The following is a 19,338-nucleotide window of genomic DNA, read 5'->3' as shown; positions in this document are numbered from 1 at the left end:
TTCGCGACGCAAATTTTATTTTTTTGCCGAAAGGATCCAAATAGCAGTAGAAATTTGTTCCGGAAGCATTGTCGAAAGAGATGTGAACCGAAATTTACTGCTATGCTTCGGGTCTAAATATTTACTGTGGTTCCTACATGAAAGATAAAATTTCCCTCAAACGAAGGTTAGTTTGGACATTAAAAAATTTTAAAATTCGGAAGTTTCTCTGTATCACCTTTAGAAAGTTGCAGAACGATACTTTTACTGTTTCGTGTTTCAATCGTCGCTTCAGCGAGAGCAGGAAATGGTAACGTAACAGTTGCGTGCTGTGTAGAACAACCGATCGGAAGTTGGGACAAAGCGCGAAGGAAGGAAAGGCCTGGCTCGTGCTGTGCAGCAGTCAAACCGGCTAAGGCTACTGTCGCAGCGCTAGAAGCTATAAATGAAAGACGACTTGGGAAATCACAGCAGTGGAGACAGTTTTTATCAAAACACCAGATGCTTTGACCATCCTTTGAGAACTTTCGAAAGTATTTTTGGCGTGAGTCCGCCCGAACATCGAACAATACGAAATCAATTTGATTCTTACAAATAGCAAAACATAAATGCGATACTACTGAGAAGGCTGTTTCACATCCGCGAATTTTTTGTAGTCTTGGAATGATAAAATTCGAGTTATAGAGACGCACGTGACTAGCGTACGACACGACAGCGTCAGGTGTTGAGTGTCCCTTACTGCTAGACGAGATACTAGTGATCACACGTGTGACTGAGCACAACGTGTCTTATACTTCGTGCCCCAAATACCAGAAAGACGCAAAGTAATATTTAAATGTCAGATTAACCGTGCCACTGTCTACACTTGCTTAGTGCAGCGGATAACGGAACTGTCAAAGAGTAGCATTTCTAACTAATCACGTCAGTGTTTTACGATAATGTACTTTACTAGTGTAAATGACTCTAGCGCTTTAACAAAGTGACAGCAATCGACAAGTTACCTATGCAACAGCCGTATATAACCTCTTACGCAATATTAGTACATGCATTTTTCCTCAGATGTTAACGGCATGTAGCAAACCAGTCTTGTTATCGTGACTGGTCCATTTTCACGGCATATTTCTGTCATCACACGAAGGTTACCTCACCGGCCCTGCCTGCGTTCTGTTGACGCCAGACGGCCGGCACCACGCTGCACCAACAATCTTAATTGGGAGAGAGATTTGTAGGCCTAGAGCCGCATATGGACACTACTAATTTGCATTTTCTGATATTTGCTCTAAGTACCTTTACACTTCCATGTTAGTAATAGCGGGATAACATCTAAGTGGAACAAGCCAATTCGTGAAGTTGACACCGGCTAACTAATTGCAAAGATACGCATGCGGAGGTGCAGTTGTATATGCAGTCTATATTAATCAAAATGTCAAGTAATTGTTTCCATTTGTAATAGCAACTATTCCACATATGATGGCCTTTATTTTCATCTGTGCGGTTTATTTTGCATTCCTACTTTAGACAAGTCCTACTTCGCAAACAAGTCATTTGTTTACAAACAAATGCTCAGTAAATTCCGTTATGTTCATTAACTCTCTTGGTTTACCTGTACAGGCGGTGGACGCATTACTGTAAACAATCTTCAGCTTAAGACGCGCCGTGTTTATCTTCTAGTAAGAACACTAACTCTTGATTATTTTTTTTATTTTTTTTTTTTTTTATTTTGTCGGGAGAAGGTGCGCTGAAGAGGGTATCCTGGTCTCGTCTCTCTTTTCGTGAAGCGAAGGCAAGGTGCCAATTAAAAAGTAAACGAGCCAAACGTCAGCGCAACAATCGGTCTCGGGTCTCCTCGACAGTCTACGTGTGAATGCTTTTAAGCTTGTGTCAACGCAGGATACTACGCAGAAAATGCGAGCGAAAGCGTTTGTACCTGAGCAGGCGATAGCGAAGACGGCTCGCATGGCAGCGGCGTGCAGTGGAGAGCGGGAGAGAGAGTTGGCGTGCATGCGGCGACGTGGTCGTGGCCAAACTGTTCGCGCGCGCTTCGGCCGACCACGGCCAGCGACGCAAGCGCTGCCCCACCGCGGGTGCGGCCGCTGCCGCAACTACGCATCACGCCACCTTCTTACACAACGGCCGTGCTGCCGTGTTTACACGTCGCTTAGCGCCACCGACCAATCACATGGCCGTGATACCGCCTCTCTTGTTTCCGTTTTCGGCTCTGCTACCTTTCGTTTTTTCTGTCTCGCTATCTACTGGAACTGCACAGAGTGACAGCACGAGATGATGCTGCAGATAAGGTGTATCGCAGGAGCACACTCGATTTCAGTAGTAATACTGTGTAGTCTGCGTCACGTTTCCATCTAAATGGTGAATGTGATGGTTAACATTTTAGTTCATGAAGAGAGAGCGTTCAAAAACATAACCTAAAAGTGTCACAACTTTTAGGTAAGGTCACTGTTAGACTTTCCCGCGACAGTCACATATTTCTCTGCCGTCTTAAGATCTCCCCCAATTGCGTTTTCTTGGTTTCTTTATTTATGTATGTTCGAAACATAACTCAAGGGTAATTGAGCATAATATTTCAAAAATGGCTCTGAGCACTATGGGACCTAACATCTATGGTCATCAGTCCCCTACAACTTAGAACTACTTAAACCTAACTAACCTAAGGATAGGACACAACACCCAGTCATCACGAGGCAGAGAAAATCCCTGACCCCGCCGGGAATCGAACCCGGGAACCCGGGCGCGGGAAGCGAGAACGCTACCGCACGACTACGAGCTGCGGACCATAATATTTCGTTCTGCAATGTTGCCGAACTATATGACTTCGGTAATAGCATTGCTCACGAAACGCAAGGTTCCGGGTTCGTGTCCCGTCGGGCACACAATTTTAATCTGAGGGGATAATTTCAAAACAGCGCACATTCAGCTACAGAGTGAAACATTCATTCATTAGAAAGCAAAAATGGTTCAAATGGCTCTGAGCACTATGGGACTTAACTTCTGAGGTCATCAGTCCCCTAGAACTTAGAACTACATAAACCTAACTAACCTAAGGACATCTCACACACCCAGGCCCGAGGTAGGATTCGAACCTGCGACAGTAGCGGTCGCGCAGTTCCAGACTGTAGCGCCATTAGAAAGCAAATAAATAAACAAAATTATTATACATGTGGACCACAGCATGTATGTGCAATTTGAAAAAGGTAATGACTAAGTAAATACGTTCGTTTTCATATACATGGATGAAGGAGGAACAAAGTAAGAAAATCTATCTAAATTACCAAGCGAAGAAACAGTTACAAATTGCCTATCTAACGGCTTCGAGGTGCAATATAACTTTGATTTTCAATATTTCGCTTAGTTACTGACCGAATTTAAAATACTGCCGTAATTAAAGGATATAATCTTATGTTAAAAGTGTAACACAATAAGGTAAGTATTACAGTTAGAAACAGTGTGTTTGTTTTGAAGCCGTGTAACAGACGGCGCGAACTTCATTCTTCCAGTATTTGAAGACAAGAGCACTTACTGACTCCCAACAAACTTTAAGCATAATATCAAACCTCTTCTACCGAGCGAGGCGGCGCAGTTGTTAGCACGGACTCGCATTCGGGAGGACGACGGTTCAAGTCCGCGTCCTACCATCCTGATTTAGGTTTTCCGTGATTTCCGTAAATCGCTTCAGGCAAAAGCCAGGATGGTTTCTGTGAAAGGAGGCGGCCGACTTCCTTTCCCATCCTTTCCTAATCCGATGGGACCGATGATCTCTCTGTTTGGTCCCCTCCCTTGCACCTGTTTTATGCATGGGATTTCGATTCTCTAAAGAATCGAAGATTTATTGATAAATGCGGAACGGACCACTAGCAAAACATATCTTCCGTTCCGCCACTGAATAACTGGTTATGGATGTGTTCAAGAAAAAGGCGTTTAAAAAATTAACATAAAATGCTTCATCCTACACGTTTTTCCGCAAAAAGAACGAGGAGTCTGCAGCGTCCTAGTTTGTCAACATCTTATGATAATGTGTAAATCGCAGTTTTATGTCTCCACGAAAATTCTAAATAGTAACATGACCCACTATCATCATAAACAAATAAGCAGCACGCAGGAAAGGTGAACAAACACGTACAAACGCGCCGCCCCTCTATGTTTGCAGGAGATATTTATTTATTCATTCATTTTCAGTCTGACCAAGCGAGATGTAGCAGCTAAGAAACTGGAGTGGTATTCCTCCGACCATCCTCCTTGGGTGTTTCGTGAGGTCAGATCAATTCAGGGATTGTTTCTACAACAATGTCACAACTGAATCTGTTTAGTGTATTCATCTCTTGGTCTCCCTCTACGATTTTTACCCTCCACGCTGCCCTCCAATACCAAACTGGTAATCTCTTGATGCCTCAGAATATGCCCTACCAACCGATCCCTTCTTCCAGTCAAGTTGTGCCACAAATTTCTCTTTTCTCCAATTCTATTCAGTACCTCCTCATTAGTTATGTGATCTACCCATCTAATCTTCAGCATTCTTTTGTAGCGCCACATTGCGAAAGCTTCTATTCTCTTCTTGTCTAAACTATTTATCGTCCATGTTTCACTTCCATACATGGCCACACTCCATACAAATACTTTCAGAAACGACTTCCTGACATTTAAATCTATACTCGATGTTAACAAATTTCTCTTCTTCAGACACGCTTTCCTTGCCAATGCCAGTCTACATTTTATATCCTCTCTACTTCGACCATCATCAGTTATTTTGCTTCCAAATAGCAAAACTCATTTACTACCTTAAGCGTCTCATTTCCTAATCTACTTCCCTCAGCATCACCCGATTTAATTCGACTACATTCCATTATACTCGTTTTGCTTTTGTTGATGTTCATCTTATATCCTCCTTTCAAGACACTGTCCATTCCGTTCAGCTGCTCCTACAGCTCCTTAGCTGTCTCTGACAGAATTACAATATCATCGGCGAACCTCAAGGTTTTTATTTCTTCTCCATGGATTTTAATTCCTACTCCGATTTTTTCTTTTGTTTCCTTTACTGCTTGCTCAATATACAGATTGAATAACATCGGGGATAGGCTACAACCCTGTCTCACTCCCTTCCATTTCATGCTCCTCGACTCTTATAACTGCCATCTGGTTTCTGTACAAATTGTAAATAGCCTTTCGCTCTCTGTATTTTACCCCTGCCACCTTCAGAATTTGAAAGAAACGGAACGCAAATGCCAAGTTCAGGGGCAGTCGCATAATCAAGCTAGCCACTAGGATGTAGTCAGCAGATTGTTACTCCGTGTGCCGTTTGTGGAACTGACTCTCCCTCATTAAGGAAGGCAATCGGCATTCGTAATTCGTGGAACAATAAAAATGCTGAATTCGCGATTGGGAAACCATTGAATAGGAATCTCGGTTGAAGTGCTGATAAGGTTTCTCGCACCTCCCAAAAATCACTTACGACAAATGTCTGGATGGACAGCCGTCACTTCTTTCCTTTATCCTCGCGGCAAGTGAACTAACTGCAACGTTTGAACTGGAGTAAATATCTATTCTATGACACGGTGGAGCCGCGCGGAATTAGCCGAGCGGTCTCAGGCGCTGCAGTCATGGACTGTGAGGCTGGTCCCGGAGGAGGTTCGAGTCCTCCCTCGGGCATGTGTGTGTGTGTTAGTACTTAGGATAATTTAGGTTAAGTAGTGTGCAAGCTTTGGGACTGATGACCTTAGCAGTTAAGTCCCATAAGATTTCACACACATTTGAACATTTTTTGACGTGGTGGAAATGGTGTAAATTAAGTCTGGCTCTTTTAGTTCGTGGAACATGTGGAATATCGAGTGATGAACAATACCTAGTCATTTCGGGAAAACGCCCATCTTCTAGCTGTAGCATACATTTCCCGTGTAAATTACAGCAGTTCCTCTTGCTGAAAGGATGTCATATTCTGCTTATGCTTGTGAAAGTTTTTGTGCTGCTGTTAAAATTTCGGCTTTACTACATAGCTAGGAATAAATGATTGGTGCAATGTCACGACACAGGTACAGGGTGTTTCACAATTTCCGTTGGGTGAAAAAAAAGTTTGAGGATCGGATCCCGCTTCCCGGTCGGCACACAGCTGTGTGTAACTTATTCGTGACATGGGCAATGTTTCGAGTACTCGTCATGGGGTTCTCTTCTACATGACGAAGGACGTCCTCTTCAAAGGAGAGCGTGCGGCGTGTCCGTGGAACACCAGTCACATTAATGTGACCACCGCCCAAGTTCAGCCTCAACGTGCAATAACCACTCACAGACGGCAGGTGGCACCACTAGCAGTGGAGGCTATATAAAGTGTAAATGATGACTAACTGACAACCTCAGCTGCCGACAGGTGTTGTTGATATACCTCGATGTGGACAGCTGAAAATGTGTGCCCCTACCGGGACTCGAACCCGAGATCTCCTGCTTACATGGCAGACGCTCTATCCATCTGAGCCACCGAGAACACAGATGAACAGCGCGACTGCAGGGACTTATCCCTTGCACGCTTCCCGTGAGACTCACATTCCCAACTGTCCACAATTCTACGTATGTACTGTACCTTATAGACATTTGCCCACCCACTCATTACTTCGCGCACGTTTTGGCGATTCCCGTAAGAGTTTGGGCAACTTGTGCGCATTCGCACAGACGAAGGTCAATGGCTGGGTAGCCTTTAACTGTATATACGAAGACAGTAACTTATTCTCGAAAGAACAGTTACTGTTGATGACCGTGCAGCTTTTCTCTGGAATAAATGATGACTAACTGACAACCTCAGCTGCCGACAGGTGTTATTGATATACCTCGATGTGGACAGTTGGGAATGTGAGTCTCACGGGAAGCGTGCAAGTGATAAGTTCCTGCAGTCGCGCTATTCATCTGTGTCCTCGGTGGCTCAGATGGGTAGAGCGTTTGCCATGTAAGCAGGATATCCCGGGTTCGAGTCCCGGTCGGGGCTAACTTTTTCAGCTGTCCACATCGAGGTATATCAACAACACCTGTCGGCAGCTGAGGTTGTCAGTTAGTCATAATTTATTCCAGAGAAAAGCTGCACGGTCATCAACAGTAACTGTTTTTTCGAGAACAAGTTACTGTCATATATATATATATATATATATGACAGTATCATTTTCAAATCTTCCGCTTCACGGTAATCACTAAAACTGATCAGAAAGTGGCGTCATTAGGTCCTGTTGTATATATATATATATATATATATATATATATATATATATATATATATAGTGCAGTCGTTGTCGTAACGCGTAAATGGAGCGATTTATCTGACGTCCAAAAGTACATTATCATTGGCTTTCGGGCCAAGGGTGGAAGCATTTCCGAAACCGCTACGTTTGTAAACTGTTTGCGCGCCGCCATGGCTGAAGTATCCCGTGCACTACAAAATGGCACTATCCAAAACCGGAGCTGAGGCAACTTTGATGCACCACAAGCCGTAGATGAAGGGTGAACGACGGCTGCAGAGATATGTACGGGCGAATAGACGTGCAACTGTTCAGCAACTGACCGCCCAGATGAACCGGTGTGCTACCAGCAGTGTCTCCTTAACGATCGTTCAGCAAACGTTCCTGCTTATGGGCCTCGGCAACAGGTGCCTGGCTCATGCACGAGTGCTGACTACTGTTCGTCAGCGTCGAAGGTTGACATTTGCAGGCCAGTACGGCTACTGGACGTGTACTGAGTGCCGACAGATTGTTGTTTCAGATGAATCGCGTTTTATGTTCCACCTGACAAAAGGCTGTTGGTGTGCACGGTGTGAAACGTTTGAAAGCGAACGCCCTGCAACTATCCTCTGAAGGGTACGGAACGGAGGAGGGAGCATTATGGTCTGGGGAATGTTTTCGTGACATTACCAGAGCGATCTCACCATTCTACAATGCATCAACACAATTATGAATCTACCATGTCCTCCGTACAAAAACAACGGCCTTGCCGCAGTGTATACACCGGTGCACGTCAGATCACCGAAGTTATGCGCTGTCGGGAGTGGTCGGTACTTGGATGGGTGACCATCCCGGCCGCCTCGCGCTGTTGCCAATTTTCGGGGTGCACTCAGCCTCGTGGTGCCAATTGAGGAGCTACTCAACCGAAAAGTAGCGGCTCCGGCCAAAGAAAACTATCATAACGACCGGGAGAGCGGTGTGCTGACCACACACCCCTCCTATCCACATCCTCAGCTGAAGATGACACGGCGATCGGATGGTCCCGATGGGCCTCTTGTGGTCTGAAGACCGAGTGCTTTATGTACCCGTACGTGTAGTTTGTTTTTCCAGAGCACAATGACATCTACCAGTCGGACAAAGCAACGCGTCCTAAAGCTCGTAGCGAACGTCCGTGTTCCGAGAAGCACCAGAATGAGTTTATCGTACCCCCTGGCCACCAAACTCACCGAGTTTAAACCCAATCAAGAATCTGTGAGACCACTTCGATAGGTCTGTTCATGCCATGAATCCTCAACCGAGAAACCTAGAGCACCTGCACACGGACCTGGAGTCTGCATGGTTCCACATCCCTGTCGGTATCTTCCAGAACCTCACTCACTGTCTTCCTGCACGTCTCGCAGCGGTCTGGTGGTTATTCAGGCATTTTACATGTGGTCGCATAAATGTGATTGGACAGTACAGTTTAACTCAGCAGTTGCTGTAGTTGGACGAAAATGATATGTGATATCCTAATTACAACAGGACCTAATGACGCCACTTTCTGATCAGTTTTAGTGATTACCGTGAAGCGGAAGATTTGAAAATGATCCGATCTTCCAACTTATTTTATATCCAAACGGTACAGCCGAAGTGGCCGAGCGGTTCTAGGCGCTACAGTCTGGAACCGCGCGACCGCTACGGTCGCAGGTTCGCAGGTTCGAGTACTGCCTCGGGCATGGTTGTTTGTGATGCCCTAAGGTTAGTTAGGTTTAAGTAGTTCTAAGTTCTAGGGTACTGATGACCTCATAAGTTAAGTCCCATAGTGCTCAGAGCCATTTGAACTATTTGGTACAGCTGGACATGGCTCACTTATCAAAACTTTATTTATTATGTCCCCTCTACAACCCCAAGAAGCGTGTAACACGAAATGTGAAACCCGGGGATAGTTTATCTGACCCACGACATGGTACCAATTATTTGTTTTTAACAAGGGTCTAAAGCCTGATTTGCTATGTCAGAGAAAAACTCACATAGGCATAAGAGGAATACGTCATTCTTTAAACAGTTCACGCAGGCTGCGGACCAATGTTACTAGAAGTTATGTTCCTCTTGCATTATGAGCAAACAAAGGTGTTTAATAAAAAGAAATGAAGTGCTGTTTCTGATCGGTTAACTCGCGAGGCAGGGAGGTGAGCCACATACGGATTCAGACCTTATGCCAGGTTAACGACTATCGGTCTCATAGACTGGACACTCTGAGCTCTAGTTCTCAGAAGATTTTCCTCAACTGTCTTGAAAAATGCCGGAATTGTTCCTGCAGGGACTTCCAAACCATTAGAGTGAGTAGGGTAAAGATGGCAGAGAATCCTAAAGTGAGTACTTTGTCAGAAGAAACCAATGTTTGAAAATAAGTTCTTGGTTTTTTACTGGTCCAAACAACTTACACCTAACAGACGTTGATACAAGTCAATGGGGACAGTTGAAAATGTGTGCCCCGACCAGGACTCGAACCCGGGATCGCCTGGTTACGTGGCAAACGCTCTATCCATCTGAGCCACCGAGGACAGAGAGGATAGTGCGACTGCAGGCACTTATCTTTGGCACGCCTCCCGTGAGACCCACATTCCCAACTTATTGTCCCGCACTATATTCATAGTGCCCCTGCATGTCCGATAGAACAGATACCAGGGGCACTATGGATATAGTACGGGACAATAAGTTGGGAATGTGGGTCTCACGGGAGGCGTCCCTGCAGTCGTACTATCCTCTCTGTCCTCGGTGGCTCAGATGGATAGAGCGTCTCCCATGTAAGCAGGAGATCTCGGGTTCGAGTCCCGTTTGGGGCACACATTTTCAACTGTCCCCGTTTCCACGTTGACTTATATCAACGCTAGGGGTATTCATTCTTCTGGGTAAGCCAGCGTGACGAGGGACGAGGCAGCTAACGTTGACGTGCACGCAGACGGGATATCCAACGCCTCAAGAGAGAGCGCCGTCGATACACTGAACGAGACGCTTAACGTGAATTTGCGCTCTCAGCGCTCTCCAGCGGCAGTTGTCGGCTTTATTTGGCTCGCAAATCGTCCCGTTTGTTCACGAAAATGGAGGCGAGGAAAATTCCCACGTTAGCTCTATTGAAATCCACATTTCAGACCTTTTACAGATGCTAGTTATAAAATGAAAATTTAAGTATCTGTAAACATGTAATAGGACAAAGAGGAAAGATACATGTCCATTTAGTAAGGACATCAGGTTATAAAAACTCACACAATCGAACGAACCCACTTCTGAGAGAGATAGCACTTATGTTTACATGACATCAATTATTACATAAGTTATTTCTATTAACATTATGAGAAAGTTCGACGGCCGTTTAGAAAATGCGAAGGCCAAGAAAAAAATTTTGGACACAGCACGGCACGAACTCTTCTAGTTTCGAACCTTACAATTCCGTAACGTGGGGCCTGTAGTAAGTACGCTACGCTGAATCTTTCCAGTAATTGATCTTGTATTATATGTTAAAGTCTTCTAGCGGCCTTAAACGTGGATATGTTATTAACTGACATTTAATTATAACAAATCCCAACAAGAATGACACGTTTTTCATGTATTTTCGATGTCCAATTACCTTAAAACGGCTTACTTTCACAGCACGTGAGTTAGAATGCGAAACTAAAACTAAATACTAAAATTCTTTAATCACCAGTACGTCATTTCCCGTAATTTTACTAGTATTACTACAAATCATACCAATAACGACGCATTGTCGACACATTCAATGTGGTGTTGCTCAGATTCAGCGAATATTCATAGGGTATAACGTATGACGTAAAACTCACCGAATATGAGCTTCTACTGAACGCAACAAATACAATATGGCGGCTCACATGTTGTGTTTGTGACGAAGGGAAAGTTCTTGCTTCTCGTTGGTTCTCCTTTAAGTGACACGTTGCCGAAATATTGTAGAACTTATTTGCGTTTCACGTGACGAAATGTCTCCTCATCGTGAAATAGCAGGAAGTGACGTTATAAAACTCGTAGAGCTCCACGTCAACGCTAGCCTAATACTCCCGTGCGAGGACGGCTTAAGTTGGCGGATATTCTCCCTCAGGATCCGTAGCATCTCGGCGACGAGATACTTGGCAAGGTGCCGTAGCTTCAGCAAGCCAGTATCCGTATATTATTATCGACGGTGATAAATTTCTTCCGTTACGATGATACCTGTTGCTCATCTTTCCTCTGTACAGGAGAGTTGGGTAATTGTGCGCAGCGGCAAATCGAACGCTTTCAACATCTGAAGCTCGCAGTAAACATAACGACCTCCGACTACTGCCGCGCTTTTCTGATTACTATAAGTAACATACAGCAATAAGAACAGAAGTGACATTTGAGTTGCGGAATGCTTCAGTGTGAGGTAAATAAAACAGGCCAGTTTCTTGTTATTACAGTGGGCAGAAGACAAAAAGTTAAGCTTGCTGTTATTACTGACTTATTTTTATCTGAATACTGAAGCCTGTAATTCATTCTACCATTACATGGATTTGCTTTCCAAATAGAACAGTTTAACGTGCATAATATGAGCACCCCCGCACGGACAGTCGAGCGCGTTGAGGTGCCGCTTCCAGGATACGGAGAGGTGAGCATGTCCCACATCAAACGCCAGGGCTGATGAGACGGCCCGCGTGACTGTGGTTTTCAGGTGGTTTCCCACAGCCATCTAGTTGAATACCGGGCTGGCACTCACGTCCCACCTCAGATACACGCTACACAAACATTTATGAAACGTTCTCACAGTTAATTATATATTTTCTGGAGACTTAGACAGATGTGGGGGTTCTCTGATTACGTCTCAGGGGGAGTGGTTTCGCCAGGTATAGCATCCACCCACCAGCTGTCGCTATCAGCGTCTCACCTCATACAGCGGGTAGTCAGAAACAGTCTGAAAAGCTTGTAATGGTTTTTTAGGGTATTTTGTGCTGAGAAATAATCGTTAAGAAAAAAATTCAATACGTAACGCCGTTTCCGAGCTAATAAGTCTTAAAGTTAGCCAATCGGGCCGTTGGGCACGTCAGAGACAGTGTTGCGAAACGTGTTCTTGTCTGCACAGCCTATGCTGGAACACCCATAAAATCTTTTCAGACTGTTTCCGACCACTCTGTCTTAGGGGCAGTCAACTATTAATGCATTTACGTAACTGTGAGACAAGACAGTTAACGCCTTCATGAGAAAATGTTTGCCTTTCCCTGCGGAACCATCATTGTATCCAGGGGCGGGCCCACATGTTGCTAAGGTTGTTTCGACTACTCAGCAGAAATTTCACTGGGAAGGCCTTACCTTTCAATCCCTATCCCCCATCCCTGCGATTTCCATATTCTTGGAGCCCTGAAGAAAGACATTCTTTACCGTCGATTTGCTTCGGACAAAAAAAGGAGGTGCACACTTGGGTACAATCATAGTTCCGTAGGCAACCGCAAACAATTTTCCATGAAGACATTGACCGTCTTGTATCACAGTGGGATAAATGTGTTAACAGCTATGGTGATTACTTTTGAAATACTAGACAGTTTACTTATTTTTTCCCATCTGTGTCATTTTCATTTGACTGACACTTATAACAATGCCGATTCAGTAGAAAACAGGAAGATGTGAAAGGAGAAGAGGAAGAATAAGAAGAAGAAGAAAAAAAAAACACGCAAAATCTGACCGCTTTAGTATGTAATGATAGACTGGTGTAATGGTGCGCTGAAAGAGAACAGTTGGACACCCCCATGAAAAAGAAGACGGGTGAAGCTGAAATGAAGAAAGTAAGGATTGAAAATAAACTATAGACTGGTTTGAAGCTCAAGAATAGAAAAGTTGTACATAGGTGCTCTACTGAGCAGCCAGAATAGAAGAAAGAGAAAACCAGAAGTAAGAAGGAAACACCAGAATCATAAGAGGTATCGGCTATGTCCAACATTTGTAATGATAACGATAACCAGCTTACTGCTGCTTTGAAATCACTACCTGAGAGGGGGCGCTCAATAAGTAATTCAACACATCTTTTTTCTCGGCCTATTTCTGTCGAAAAAAATGCCGAATTGGTTGCGTGACATCGTGGAATATTCCCGCTTCAGCAACCCCCCCCCCCCCCCCCCCAATCGTTTCACGAAGTTCCTAAGTGCCAGCTCTATATGTAGGTTTCAAAATGACGTCTGCAACGGAGGTTCGTTCGTTCCAAGCAGAGAGCTGTTAATGAGTTTCGACGGAAAACCAGAGCATCGCAAACATTCATAGGCGCTTGCAGAATTCTACGGAGACTTGGCAGTGGCCGGCCGGTGTGGCCTAGCGGTTCCAGGCGCTTAAGTCAGGAACCGCGAGACCGCTACGGTCGCAGGTTCGAATCCTGCCTCGGGCATGGCTGTGTGTGATGTCCTTAGGTTAGTTAGGTTTAAGTAGTTCTAAGTTCTAGGGGACTGATGACATCAGATGTTGAGTCCCATACTGCTCAGAGCCATTTGAACCTCTCAGTGAACAAAAGCACGGTGGCGAAGCGTCTGTCATAGCAATATCTCCCGCGCGCAGGCCGAACACACACAGCTGTGACCCTTGCAATGATGGAACGTGCGGACTCTCTCATTCAATGTGATCGACAGATCACAATCAGACACCTCGCTGTTCAACTGGATGTCTCTGTTGGTAATGCTGACACATTCTTCCACCTGTTTGGGTACTCGAAGGTGTATGTCCGCTGGATTCCTCGGCGTCTAACAGAAGACCATAACGAGCAGCGAAGGACCATCTGTGCGGAATTACTTGAGCGTTACTAGGCTGAACATGACAATTTTTTGTCGAACATCGTCACATGCCATGAAACTTGGGTTCATCACTTCAAACCGGAAACAAAGTGGCAATCCATGGAGCGGCGCAACACAACCTCGCACTTTCCGACTTCCATAGGTTTAGCCCAATGAAGGATACACTCCGCGGGAAGCAGTACGTGGAAGATGGAGAGGTTACCGATGCAGCAAGGCGTTGGCTCCGACGTCAACCACTAGGGCGGTACCTTGCCGGCATACAGGCTCTCACAGTAAGGTGGCGGAAGGCCCTCTCTCTGAACGGAGATTATGTTGAAAAATAGGGTCTTGTAGCCAAAAGAGTGGGAAATATTATGGTATATTTGAATCGTGAATAAAACCACCCTGCTTTCAGAAAAAGTGTTCTCAAATGGCTCTGAGCACTATGGGACTTAACATCTGAGGTCATCAGTCCCATAGACTTAGAGCTACTTAATCCTAACTAACCTAAGGCCGGTATTACACTATCAAATTTCTTTGTCAAAGATTTGATCAAAGATGTTATCAAATATTCGTCAAATATACCGGATGATCAAAAAGTCAGTATAAATTTTAAAACTTAATAAGACACGGAATAATGTAGATAGAAAGGTAAAAATTGACACACATGCTTGGAACGACACGGGGTTTTATTAGAACCAAAAATAAAACAAAGTATTGCTAGATGCGTGAAAGATATCTTGCGCGCGTCGTTTAGTGGTGATCGTATGCTCAGCCGCCACTTGCGTCATGCTTGGCCTCCCAGGTCCCCAGACCTCAGTCCGTGCGATTATTGGCTTTGGGGTTACCTGAAGTCGCAAGTGTATCGTGATCGACCGACATCTCTAGGGATGCTGAAAGATAACATCCGACGCCAATGCCTCACCTTAACTCCGGACATGCTTTACAGCGCTGTTTTCAACATTATTCCTCGACTACAACTATTGTTGAGGAATGATGGTGGACATATTGAGCATTTCCTGTAAAGAACAACATCTTTGCTTTGTCTTACTTTGTTATGCTAATTATTGCTATTCTGATCGGATGAAGCGCCATCTGTCGGACATTTTTTGAACGTTTGTATTTTTTTGGTTCTAATAAAACCCCATGTCATTCCAAGCACGTGTGTCAATTTGTACCTCTCTATCTACATTATTCCGTGATTTATTCAGTTTTCAAATTTACACTGACTTTTTGATCACCCGGTATTTGACAAAGATCTTTGACGTGGCGCTAAAAAGGGGTATTACACTGTCATCATATTTTTCGTCAAAGTTGGCTGATTACAAAAACTTGTTATTAACCGCAGCAGTTGCATATACCACAATTGCACTGTGTGTACATGCGGAAGATAAGCGGGGGAAAAAAAGGAAACGTACCTGGGTGAAGCCGTGGGTTTTACGACGACACGATAAAAGCATTCAACAAAACTTACAGTGGAGGACGTCAAGTCGTACATCAATTACTTAAGAATGGATGAGCATACATTTTTGTATGTGCTCAGTTTAGAGTATCCTCATATCACAAAGCACAATACTCACATAAGAACTGCTATATCTGTAGAAGACAGGCTCACTGTAACACTCCGATCCCTTGCTTACGTTAGGTTAGGTCAGGTCTCCAATCTTCTTAATCTGTGTTTGTATTCGGGGTGCCTTACGGTGTAAAGCGCCTCATCAGCTTCATACGTCTCTATTAATTTTGTAGTTGTCGGTACACACCACTTGTATTTATCGGCAGTGTTTATAAAAACACTACAGATGACAGAACGTTGCTGCGATGCTAGCGCTTCACGTGGTAACATGTCACATTGCAGTGAACAGAAGACAAGCGATTTCTGTGATAAAATCTACAGCGAGGCCCTAGATTTGATAAAATATTTGACGACATTTGACAAAGTTCCCTATTACACCATCAAATTTCTTTGTCAAAGATATTTGACAAAGGTATTGGACAAAGAAATTTGAATGTGTAATACCGGCCTAAGGACATCACACACATCCATGCACGAGGCAGGCTTCGAACCTGCGACCGTAGCAGCAGCGCGGTTCCGAACTGATGCGCTTATAACTGCTCGGCCAGAACGGCCGGCTAAAATGTGTGTTGTGTTATTTACTGAACGCCCTCGTACATGAAGTTACGAACCTAATGAGTTACGCTGCATCTGTGGAGAAGAGGGTGAAGACAGAGAATTGGGGTAAATATGCGTTGAGTGCTCTGCTTGGAACCGAAGAAGACACCTCAACGCTGTGCTTTCGATGACAGTTCGCCCAGGAAATGAGCATTCCAAAAATTCTTGAAATGCGTGAATGAAAGTGATAACGCATCCCATGTTAGTGTTTAAGTTCACTTGAGTATTCTAATTTCCTACCAGAAACTGGCAGATACTTAATTTAAGTAGCGATTATTTTCATTCATGTAGGCTATATTTAATATAAACTTCCCTTCTAAAGTGTGCAATTCTCCAATCACTGAGCGGAATTACCCTAGGGCGCAGGGAATCGTACGGAACCGCATCTTTGTGATATTTGCCGTTAAACTTCATTGAACGGTTTTTTTAAATTTAAACTGATTTAGTACAGCAAAAGGAGAGAAATTACAGCAATCTTTCAGGTTATTCATTAGGAATAATAATATTTGCTTAAGCACGAACTATTGCTCCAATTTTTCTTACATTATTTCGGCTTTCCTAACGCTACACCGTACACGAAAGTTGCGAGTAATACTCAGTCTTCGACAACCAACCATGAACTGTTGACAATGGTAAACTACGTGGTGGATACATCAGAGTCTATTGTTGTTTTTCTATGTATCACCATCAAGTTTGTTGTGAAAAATTAGCAGTTTTCAAACAAACGCTTCACATGAAACCTCGTGCCTCGTAATATGTTCTTCTACGCCCACCGGTTCATTATTTCGAATTAATCAGTTTTGGGTCGTCTGTAACTCCGAAAGTTTGGGACACTCGAAACGTCTCGACTTCGGAAGCACATCACACTAACAGTTAAAACGCGACACACACTGAGAACTATTACGTATGAGCTTCAGAAAGGAAGTTACACAGGTCGTCCCACGGTAAGACCATTGCGCAACAAAAGTGGTGCATTGTCAGCAGAGAGTACATTTTCCGGCTTTCCTGCAAACACAGTTCTGCTGCAGTACGGATAACAGGTGCGTCACAGTGTGCGAGTGAGATGGTGCGGCAACTGGAAACGCACTCCGAAGCCGAAGTACACGAGACAGTACGATTCTTGTGGACAAGATGTCCGTACACAAATTCGCAGTGCAATTTCTGGTCACTTATGAACCAAATGCAATATTGCGTCCAGCCATAGTGAAATGGTGCCACCAACTTGATTGAGGCCACACAGGCGGCCGGCCGGTGTGACCGTGCGGTTAAAGGCGCTTCAGTCTGGAACCGCGTGACAGCTCCGGTCGCAGGTTCGAATCCTGCCTCGGGCATGGATGTGTGTGATGTCCTTAGGTTAGTTAGGTTTAAGTAGTTCTAAGTTCTAGGGGACTGATGACCACAGATGTTAAGTCCCATAGTGCTCAGAGCCATTTGAACCACACAGGCGAAGTACAAAATAAATTATCAGTCTTTGGAAGCGGTAACATCAGTCAAGTATCTGGGTGGGACTAGTCGAAATGATCTCAAATGGAATGATCAGATTACACAAGTAACGGGTAAGGCGAACTCTAAATTGCGGTTTATTGGAAGAATCCTGAAGCAATGCAGTCCTTCAACAAAGGAAATAGCTTACAATACGTTAGTTCGTCCAGTCTTGGAGTATTGTTCGTCTGTATGGGACCCTTATCAGTTGGGTTTGATTCAAAAGATTGAGAAGGTCCAAAGAAGAGCGGCAAGATTCGTGACTGGTACATTTAGCCATCGCGAGAGGTTTACAAATCTCATAGAAAGTTCGAAGTGGGACACACTTGCAGATAGACGACGCGCTAAACAGAAGGCGCTGCTCTCTAAAGTCCGAAATCCAATCTTCACCGAGGATGTAGAGCATATATTATTATCACCAACTTTCAAATTGCGTAATGATCATCATTCAAAGATAAGGGAAATAAGAGCTCGTACTGAGGCGTTCAGACAGTCGTTTTTCCCTCGCGCGATCCGCGAGTGGAACAAAGGGGGGCGGGGGGGGGGGGATTGACTTTGGCGCGAATTGTGCCCTCCGCCACACACCGCTTGGTGCCTAGCGGAGTATATATGTAGATGTAGATGCAGAAAGGGTAGGAGGACATCGACGTCGGCCGCGGACGACAGTGTCCAGGCAATTGGCAAGCTAGAATGAAATTTTCACTCTACAGCGGAGTGTGCGCTGACATGAAACTTCCTGGCAGATTAAAACTGTGTGCCGGGCCGAGACTCGAACTTGGGACCTTTGCCTTTCGCGGGCAAGTGCTCTACCAACTGAGCTACCCAAACACGACTCACGCCCCGCCCTCACAGCTTTGCTTCTGCCAGTAGGAGACGAGGTACTGGCAGAAGTAAAGCTGTGAGGACGGGGCGTGAGTCGTGTTTGGGTAGCTCAGTTGGTAGAGCACTTGCCCGCGAAAGGCAAAGGTCCCGAGTTCGAGTCTCGGCCCGGCACACAGTTTTAATCTGCCAGGAAGTTTCAACTGGCAAGCTGAAAGAACATCTCGGGGAAAAGAGATTTTCCAACGACGAGGACGTTCACACTGCAGTTCTTGAATGCCTCCATCATGAAGGAGTTGATTTCTATCCTCCAGGAACTAAACGATTGGTAGCAAGTCCCAACAGCTGTTTCCATGGACTTCGCGACAATGTTGAAAAATAGGGTGAGATATCTGTGTCACTTTGCAGAGTGGTGCAGCACTCAACGAAAGTTACTTTATCTGTCATAATAATGAGTAATTAATTTTCCGAAGTCCCCTCGTATAATATTCGCAGACAGGTGGTGTAAACGACTTCTCTTTCCCGTCATAGATAATGACGGTGACGCTGCAGTAATAGCATTTGGCTACAGACAAGGATAAATGCTAAATCCGATATGACGGAATGCTTATCACGAGCATCCACCGTAAGCGGGATTAAGTCGGAAAAGAGAGGAAATACATTGGAATCAACATGTAGTCTGCAAGAAAAATATGTTCAAAAATGGCTCTGAGCACTATGGGACTTAGCTTCTGAGGTCATCAGTCCCTTAGAACTTAGAACTACTTAAACCTAACTAACGTAAGGACATCACACACATCCATGCCCGAGGCAGGATTCGAACCTGCGGCCGTAGCGGTCGCACGGTTCCAGACTGTAGCGCCTAGAACCGCTCGACCACGCAGGCCGACAGAAAAATATGTCACCGTCTGTGGTTGGACTTGGGTGTGGA

The 19,338-nt window shown here is 44.7% G+C and overlaps 1 protein-coding gene and 1 non-coding gene across 2 annotated transcripts in view; one reads left to right on the top strand and one right to left on the bottom strand.

Moving 5' to 3' along the window:
* LOC126184707 (uncharacterized) overlaps positions 1-2,023 on the bottom strand; it is a 187,440-nt gene extending 185,417 nt beyond the window's left edge. Inside the window, exon 1 of the mRNA XM_049927226.1 lies at positions 1,907-2,023. Within this exon, the coding sequence (XP_049783183.1) occupies positions 1,907-1,982 (76 nt within the window). The 5' untranslated portion in view covers positions 1,983-2,023. The remainder of the gene's footprint in view (positions 1-1,906) is intronic.
* Positions 2,024-18,508: 16,485 nt separating this feature from the next.
* On the top strand, positions 18,509-18,583 carry Trnas-cga (transfer RNA serine (anticodon CGA)). Its single transcript has one exon. It is a non-coding gene; the product is annotated as a tRNA-Ser (tRNA).
* Positions 18,584-19,338: the final 755 nt, after the last annotated feature.

This window comes from Schistocerca cancellata, chromosome 4, assembly GCF_023864275.1.
Source record: "Schistocerca cancellata isolate TAMUIC-IGC-003103 chromosome 4, iqSchCanc2.1, whole genome shotgun sequence".
Classification (NCBI taxonomy): Eukaryota; Metazoa; Arthropoda; class Insecta; order Orthoptera; family Acrididae; genus Schistocerca; species Schistocerca cancellata.
This window is presented reverse-complemented; position numbering and strand designations above follow the sequence as displayed.